General features: G+C 46.4%; 1 protein-coding gene across 1 annotated transcript; it reads right to left on the bottom strand.

Moving 5' to 3' along the window:
• Window positions 1-2,400: 2,400 nt before the first annotated feature.
• Window positions 2,401-8,213, bottom strand: LOC311273241 (homeobox protein unc-4 homolog). The gene is made up of 3 exons (XM_084380191.1): window positions 7,242-8,213; window positions 6,441-6,616; window positions 2,401-3,949 (listed from the first exon to the last, which is right to left on the bottom strand). The coding sequence occupies exons 1-3, from the start codon at window positions 7,501-7,503 to the stop codon at window positions 2,783-2,785; spliced, it is 1,605 nt and encodes a 534-aa protein (XP_084236317.1). The 5' UTR covers window positions 7,504-8,213; the 3' UTR covers window positions 2,401-2,782.
• Window positions 8,214-8,512: the final 299 nt, after the last annotated feature.

Genomic DNA, 8,512 nt, shown 5'->3' with positions numbered 1-8,512 from the left:
GCACGGACACAGCGGGAGGGCCCGCCCGGTCCAGGCTCGGCGTGATCGATTGGTCGTTTGTGTTGGTGCCACCTAAACACCCCACCTCTCCCTCTCCCTCTCTCTCCCTCTCTCTCCCTCCCTCTCCCTCACTCACTCTGATTGAACTCAATGCAACAGAGATGGACAGATTTCTGCATTTTCTCACAATCTGCAGGGGGGAAGAAAAAGTGATATCTGTCTTGTTTTGACATGTTTTATCCACTTGAAAGTCAGAATCGACACTGAAAACACCAAAACGAGCAACTTAAATCACACTTCAATCTGTTACATTAACTTTAATTAGAGTTAAGATGCAGGTTTCCTCATTATTACGCACTCCAGATGTGCCTCGTTAATGTTGTGGTCACTTTTGCGTCTTTATTTGGATTTTAAATCGCTTTAAAGAGCTCGTGAGGGTGTCATCTGACAACACACAGGCCTCCCCTGTGTCCAGTGTTATTAACTGTAAAACTCAAACCCTGTTTTCACTTTATTTCTTTAATTATTAACTTTAAAAAATGTCCACAGTCTGTGAGAAAGGCGCGTTTGACGCTCTCGTTGTCTCTCCACGAGGCCTCGCTGAAGGCACATCAAACCTATATTTTCTAATTAATCGCACTCTTGAAACTAACCGATTATAATAAAGCGTTTCCAGCTTCACCCCAAAAAAAAGAAAAAAGAAAAAAAAAGGAGAATAAAAGTAGAAATTTCACAGTGCGCACGCGGAATGAACGATTTAATGTGATTGTTTCGGTCGAAGGGGACGTTTCCTGAGGCCTTATGGGAAAATAATGTCCTTATGAATTAAATAATAGGGTTATTACTTTCATTGATTTTAGCTGTCTGGGAATTTAGTGTTCAGCTCCGGTCTTAACCCGTCCTCCTCCTCCTCCTCCTCCTCCTCCTGCTGTTTTCCCCTCTCGCTCCCTCCTCGTCCTCTTGTCTAATTATTTTCCTATAAGCCCCCCGCTTCCTACAGCGCAAATAGCAGAGTCACTGAGCGAAAATTATGTAAATATTATTAAAGGGACTCAGGCACGGAAATTCATTTTAGGTCGGCGGCAGCAAAGTAAAGCTCTGTCCCTCGGATCCCCCTCAATTTATTTGCAAATAAAGGCGAGGTGACCGGGAGGGATCAGGGATATTTAGCCGGGCTGTCAACACGCGCTCCTGCGCGCACCGGCTCGCCAGAATTAATGGTTTTAATAATTGGGATTTCAGTTTCCAGGGACTTGGTGGCGTTTACACTTCATAAGCTAAACACACTCTTTTCTTTAACACACACACACCTGCACATTTCAGGAGGATCCGTCTTCTCTTCTTGTCCCTAAACATCCTCTAATTCAACCATTCTTCACTTTCTCCCACCTTTAGTTTTTTTTTTTTTTTTGAGCCAAACAATTGATGGAAAAAGAAAAAAATATATATATTAACGCGAGCCTGGCACATCAGTCGCCTCCTCTTCCTCTCCTATATCTTTATCTGTCTCCCCTCCCCTCCCCTCCCTCCTCCCACCTCCTCACCCACCCCCGAGGGACTCACAGTCCTATTAGAACAAATGACGAGGGGCCCGGGCGCTTTTGTACAAAAAAAAAAAAAAAAAAAGGCGCAGGCAGACGGGCGCGCGCCTGTCCTATTATGTGCGACACATGATCAATAGGGCGATAACGCAGCAACATCAATATAAGCGACAGAACAATGAGGGATATCATCGAGCATCTATCTTAATATAGCCGACTACAAGGGCCGTCTGACAACCGCGGCAGCTCATGAAAATTCCGCCCCACGAATCTGCCGCCATCTCCTCCTCCTCCTCCTCCTCCTCCTCCTGCGCTCAATACACCATGCGCACTCACGCACGCGTCTCGCCAAAAAAAAAACACGCACACACACACGATGCAGCTGGCGCGGCTATTATTTCCCCATTTCAATTTGACACCCCTGCCTTTCATGCTAATTCTATTATTGTAGGAAGTTTATGTGATTCCATATCACTAGAAATCGGTAATGTCTAATAACCCTTTGGGCTGAAAGGAAGGGGGGAAAAAAAAAAAAAAAAAAAAAAAACTGCCTGGAGACCCGCGGCAGCCAGTGGGAAAATAATTACTTTCATATCAAAACTCAGCAGGAGGCGCAGGGTCCTATAGCCCGCGGCCACTAACCTCATTCCAGCTCGGCCTTTCAAATGAATAAATTTGTTAAAGCAATAAATACAAACAGCCAGACGGACTTGAGCCCGAGCTCCGGCTCACTACACAGAGAAAAAGGAGGATTTATCTGCTGGAACACGACGAGAAACCTCCAGCCGCCATGATCCAAGCCTCCGCCACACAGCAGCCGCCCCTCCTGCACCCTTCAGAGACACCCGTTCAATTTAAACAATAACTTTATTTATCAAAATGTTTACATATAAATATCATTTTTCTCGTTTTTCTTTACAATATCTGAGGATTTTTGTTGTGTGTAAGATGTTTTATTGTAGCCTAGTTTTCGTTACAAGTTGGTCACCAGAAAAGAGAAAGAACCTGCTTCTAGAAGGTGTCGAGGCCTAAAGCCTGAATATGAGGACGGCCACAGCTTTGTCGGGGGGTTGGGGGGTGGGGCCATCTGGATTGATCACACATTATGATTAAAAAATAGATGAGAATTAAGTCTCCTGATTCCTGATATGTTTTAGAGTGTCTCAGCAGAGCTTTGGGAATGTTTGAATAGTCTGAGCGGTTGTTCCTGGTCCTTTGTTTATGTTTGCTCCTTGCAAGTGTTAGTCCATATCGACATCCTCTCCATCTGTTCCGGGTGTTTCTTGACAGTCTGTGTTTGCCTTGAGACGCTCGGAGAGGCCTGGAGACGCTCTCTCCTCTCTTGCACCCTTCTCTTTTACACACAGCTCGGAAACTTGGCAGCCATCGGTCGCTGCCTCCGTTCGAACTTTCAAACTCCTCTCCTCGCTACTGTCACTGGACTGCGCGGAGCTCAGCCTGGCCAGAGCCGTCTGAGCAGCCACACTGCCGGGTGGAGGAGAAACGGGAAATCTTCCATTACTGCAGTCACCACCACACTCCTCCGCGTCTGCTCCATCCACTCTATTGCTAATGTGATTGTGGTGATGCTGCGTGTCATGCTCCGTAGGATCCGAGTTTAGAGGCTTAGTGACAAAGCTGGAGAGGTCAGAGGGAGCAGGGCTCCCTTCACTTGGCACACACCTCTGTCCCAGGCTGAGCCTGTTAATGCTGCTGTCCTGACACGGTGAGGCCTTCAGGGCTGTTTGGGGCACTAGAAAGCCCAAGGGCTGATGGGTAATGGGGTAAAGCAAGAAGTGACCTTTGCCCACCAGAGTCCTCTGACTGGGCAACGAGGGGAAGTCCAGCTGAGATTTGCGTCGAGGCGTGGCGTCGGAGAGGAGGCTCTCCACGCTGAAGGGGTTGCGTTTCTGCAGGGCAGAGGACCTCGGGCCTCCAGGGCTGGAGCTGTGCGTGCTGCCTGGAGAAACCTGCTCCGGTTCTCCTGCGGTTCTTTGGTTTTGGTGGTTTTGTAGTTGGCTGAAGTCGTGTCGTGTTTGGTCACAGCTGGATTCAGTTTGGTGTCCTCCTGCACCCTTTGTTGCTGGCAGTTCGATGTGAATACTCCCGTTAACGCTGGAAGCCTGCTGCTCGCTGTCAGTGAACTGGGAGACCCCGCTGTCGCTCTCTGACCCTCCAGGTGTGTGGAAACTGTCACCTGCGAGCAGTTTGTTCTGCGACTTCAGCAGCTTCCTCTCATGTTTCCGCTTCTTCTTCTCGGCGCGCTCTTGCTCCCTGCGTGCGATCTCCTCGGGGTCCATGGGCTCGCCGCTGCACGTGGTCGGGTGGGAGTTGTGAGCGGGCCGGCCCGGCCCTTTCTTTGTGTTCTCCTTTTTTCTCCATTTTGCTCGTCGGTTTTGGAACCACACCTGCGCACAGACACACACATGAAGTACACACAGACACAGGTGGGAAAGTGACACATGAGATGAGTTTTCTTTTCCACGTCAACACCTGTGAAACATCATCTCTGAGGTCACATATTCAGTCACAATGTCACAGTTTGTTTTTGAGTTTGAGGGATTTGGGCTGAGCTGAGCTGATTAATGGATCAGTTGATTATTCTGATATACCAGATAAGGAATCGTCAGCAATTTTGATGATCAATGAATCATTTGTGGAGGCAAAATGCCAGATTAGCTCGCTTTGTGTGTCGTTGTACATCAGATATCTTTGTGTTTTCGTCTGCTGGTTGGACAGAAAAAGCTGATTCAAGAGGTCAGCTCAGCTCTGGAGGACTGTGATGAGCACGATTCACTATTTTCTGACATTTCATGGACGAAATCATAAAAAGATGGATCATTTAATCTGCAGTGAACGTAACTGTCACAGTTGGGACAACAATGAACATTTTATAAAACAGGGCCTACGTTTATCTCACGCTGGACCTCTGAGACTTCATCTTGCACGCCATTAACACGAACATCTCCTCATGTTGTTGTAATCCAACACAATATTCCTGCAATAAACTGCTTCGTGGATAATATTCATGATTTGATTAAAATCCGCGGTCGATTTTAAGGATGACTTTGTGTGTTTTGGGTCATTATCTTGGCTCGAGGTGTTCCTCATTAGACAAAACGTCTGTGACGTGTGCTGAGACAACCTCAGACAACAGACCTCACACCTGCCACCACGATAAATCAGTGTCACACTGGTTATCAGATGGTAAGGACAAAACCATATTGCCTGCAAATCCAAACAAATTCCACAAAAGCCCTGAAACAAGAGAAACCTTTGTCCTGTCTGCCTCTCTGCCTGCCTGCCTGTGTTTACTGCAGCTCTAAACACCTACAGTACATTAGGTTAATGGGTCACAGAGGTGGACCAGCAGATGCACACACGTGCTGGTGTTAATTACCAAAGAGTCTGTATATAATGGGCACCACCGCCGATTGCATTTAAATTGCGCCGTAGCTGTACAGTATATTCCTCACATGTGGGGCTTTAACACTTCCCCGGCTCTCCTCCCTCCGCACCGAGCCAAGAGAGGCGAGCTTCCCCCGCCGCCTGAGAGCTCTCCCCGGCCGGCCTCTGGGCGCGCTCAGAGCCGCGTGTTCGGCGCTGATAACGGCAGGAGTTTAGCACGCGGAGAGCGGGAACGTTGCATAATAAGGAGCGGGGACACCGACATCAGCGCGCGACAATGGCGCTTCTTATGAATTGTTAATGTTGGGTTATATCTTTTCCCCCCGCAAACCTGGTGATAAAGGCGCGCTAAGCAGCTTGAGGGAACAATAATCTGAGGTTTAGGAGCGAAATCCCCCCAAACAACATCCAGCGACGGCGAGCTGCGCTTCTGTCGACCCGAGAATTATATGTGTTCAAGATACACGAAGACGCGTTCAATCACACACAGCAACCGTCAATGGATACACAGCATTACACACTGAGCACAGAACTACACCTGCATACTATTATTATTATTATTATTATTATTATTATTATTATTATTAATATTATTAATATTATTATTTTTAATTAGGCTAAATGCGAATAATTATCGAATATTATTTAAAAAACTTTGAAAATATATATACAGTACTTTCTCTGTGTTGTTCCTTTAAAGTTATTGTTAAACAGATAAAATCTTAAGCTCTTGTATTTTGTTAAAATATTAATTAATTATTATTCTCCTTCTTGGTATCTATTATTATTATTATTATTATTGTTATTATTATTATTATCTGTTAAATTATATAAATAGTGTTATATATATATATATTCAAAACAAAAAAGCATCATCCATTAAACATCGTAGCTTACTTCTACAATATCTTAATAATAATAATAATAATAATAATAGGAGATAAAATAATAATAATAAAAATAATAATTATAATAATAGGAAATAAAATAATAATAATAATAATAAAAGCATAATATTTCCTTCATTTTAAACTATTGTAAACCTATAATAGACAGCAGATAAAGAAGATGTGGGTATAATTGTGAATCAATTGTCGAATAATTGGATAAAAGCTTAATAAAAAAAACTGAATGTGAAGGAAGAGTTTCCATTTTCACGCCTTGGTTTGCTCAGTAAATAGCCTTGTTTTTTATTAACCCATAAATCAATAGTCTGCCTCCATGCATAATTCAAAGGAGAACCTTTATTGATGCTTTGATAATTGACAAATAGCTGTCTGAGGCTGGGGCAGGCCTCCAGGAGCGTCACTAAACAAAACGCCCCTCTCATATTTTCTTCACTTTAATTGTTTTGTGGATTTTTGACATAAAATTGAGATGAAAATGATTATTTTTCTTAAAAAATCAGAGCTGTAACTCAAATCCGTTTCTCCCCCAGCAGCTGGATAAAATGACTGAATGCCTCACAAACGGTCTGACTCGTGTCTTTACCTGAACCCTGGACTCCACGAGGTCGAGCCTGAGCGCGAGCGCCTCCCGCATGAACACATCTGGATAGTGACTCTCGTTGAAAGCCTTCTCGAGCTCCTCCAGCTGCCACCCGGTGAAATTGGTCCTCGTTCGTCTCCGTTTACAACCGGGACTGTCTTTATCCGGGTCCCCAGAATCTGCATGGGTCGACGTGTGCGTGTATGTGCGTGAGCGTGTTTATGAGAGTGTGTGTGTGCGTGTGTGAGTGGGAGAGAGGAGAGACTGTCATGGAAGAAATTGCTTATAAAGCTCCAGCTCAGTGTCATCACACCTTTCTGTTAAATATGTATTTTTTAGCTGCTGAACTCTGACAAATATTCTCAACATTTAGGCCTCAAATAAACTTTATTTAATATTTAATATTTTAAAGGAAGTCAAAATAATTGTTAAACCCAGTTTTGTTATTGGCTGCCTACCAACAATCAGCAGATAATAATCATGTTATCGAAATAACAGATAATTCCTACCTGTATTTTAACGTACAGGGAGTTTTTGCAGTAAGATTATTAATAAATCAGCCTGCACATGAACTTTTCCTGCATTTCTTATTAAATTCACTGAGCTCTCAAACTTTTAAACAACATTGTTTTCTCTCTAAACTCACTTTCTCCCTCCAAGTCTTTCCTTAAAGGCTGAAAACAGTTACATTTACCCTCAAAGTCCACTGAATAAATAAAAACAACCCACGTCCATTGCTCACAGTTTCTATAACAAAGCATTGTCTCCACACAGGTGTGTCGGTGAGGAAAGAGCCGGGCCTACCTGAGAGTTTGAACTGCGGGCTGTCGGACAGCAGCGGGTTGGAGCCGACCACCGAGGCCGAGCAGGAGCCGTTAAGTAATCCGTCTATAGAGAAGGGGACGGCGGCCGAGGACTGCAGCTGGTGCCCGCTGGCGAGCTCGTAGACGTGCTGGTGATGGTGGTGGTGGTGGTGATGGGGACCGAGCGGGTACGGGAAGCCAACCAGCCCGCCCAAGGAGCCTCCGAACTGGGCGTGAGGATGCTCGAGTACCCGACTGTCCATGCTCGCCCGGGCTGCGGCGGGGCCGAAGTGAAGATGCAGAGGGAGGCAGTGTGGCTGAACATGCAGTCACAGAAACAAAGTCAGGGAGAGGAGGAGGAGGAGGAGGAGGAGGAGGAGGTGACGGCGGAGGGGGAGAGAAGGGAACCCAGGCAGACGGTCGTCTCCCGCGGCCACGGTGCGGTGTGTGCGCGGCGGCGGCGGCGGCGGCGGAGAGCGGGAGAGCGGGGCTGTGCGAGGTATTCACGTTTACGGTCCAGCCGAGATGTCAACCCTGCTCCTTCCGTCCGCGAGCCAGCTCATTAGGACTCCTCCATCTGCTCGCGGGACCAATAAGAAACGTTAATCGCCCTGTGACGTCAGAGACGCGGTTAATGGAGTAACGGAAGGCAGCGAGAGAGAGAGAGAGAGAGAGAGAGTTAGAGAGAGAGAGATTTCTATCCGGATCGATCGCTAATTACACCTCGCGCGCTCCTTTAATTCAGCCCTGTCAAAACAACGAGGACGAGGCGGGAGCTGCGCGTGCAAACAGCCGCGCGACTCCATTAAAATCTCACAAATAAAACCCGCGTGGTTTTGTTTTTTTTGTGTCTATTCCTTCTGAGGAAACGCGTCTTCCTCCAACTTTCTCTCTCCTCTCTCTCGCTCGTGCGTGAATGCATGCGTGCGTGCGTGCGTGCGCGCTCCCGCACCGCGTGTGTAAGTGTTTTACAGGGGCATTCAGGGCCAGATTGATCCAATAACAGCGCCTTTATCATCCCCCCCTCCCACCCCCCTTTTCCTGAGCTGTCACATCGCATTTTAAACTACAAGCCTCTCTCCATCTCCCAGGCACCCCCACCACCTCCACACACACGCACACACACACGCAACATATCCACCGTGCGCCAAACTCCGCACCATTATCTCCGTGTTTCACCTGAGCAGCTTACACCCGTGTTTAGTTGTAAATGACGGCCGGAGTTAGTTGTGCATGATGTTTCCAGGAAGTCGATACAGCCGCCATTAAAGT

The sequence above is a fragment of the Pagrus pagrus genome (genome assembly GCF_965226575.1).
Source record: "Pagrus pagrus genome assembly, chromosome: 2".
NCBI classification, from domain to species: Eukaryota; Metazoa; Chordata; class Actinopteri; order Spariformes; family Sparidae; genus Pagrus; species Pagrus pagrus.
This window is presented reverse-complemented; position numbering and strand designations above follow the sequence as displayed.

Bases quoted from the DNA above. Each gene is read 5' to 3' on its own strand.
- LOC311273241 (XM_084380191.1), bottom strand. From the start codon at position 7,503: ATGGACAGTCGGGTACTCGAGCATCCTCACGCCCAGTTCGGAGGCTCC. The intron at 6,617-7,241 runs GTAGGCCCGGCT...CGACCCATGCAG, and splicing joins CCCGCAGTTCAAACTCTCAG to ATTCTGGGGACCCGGATAAA. The intron at 3,950-6,440 runs GTAAAGACACGA...GTCTGTGCGCAG, and splicing joins TCGTGGAGTCCAGGGTTCAG to GTGTGGTTCCAAAACCGACG.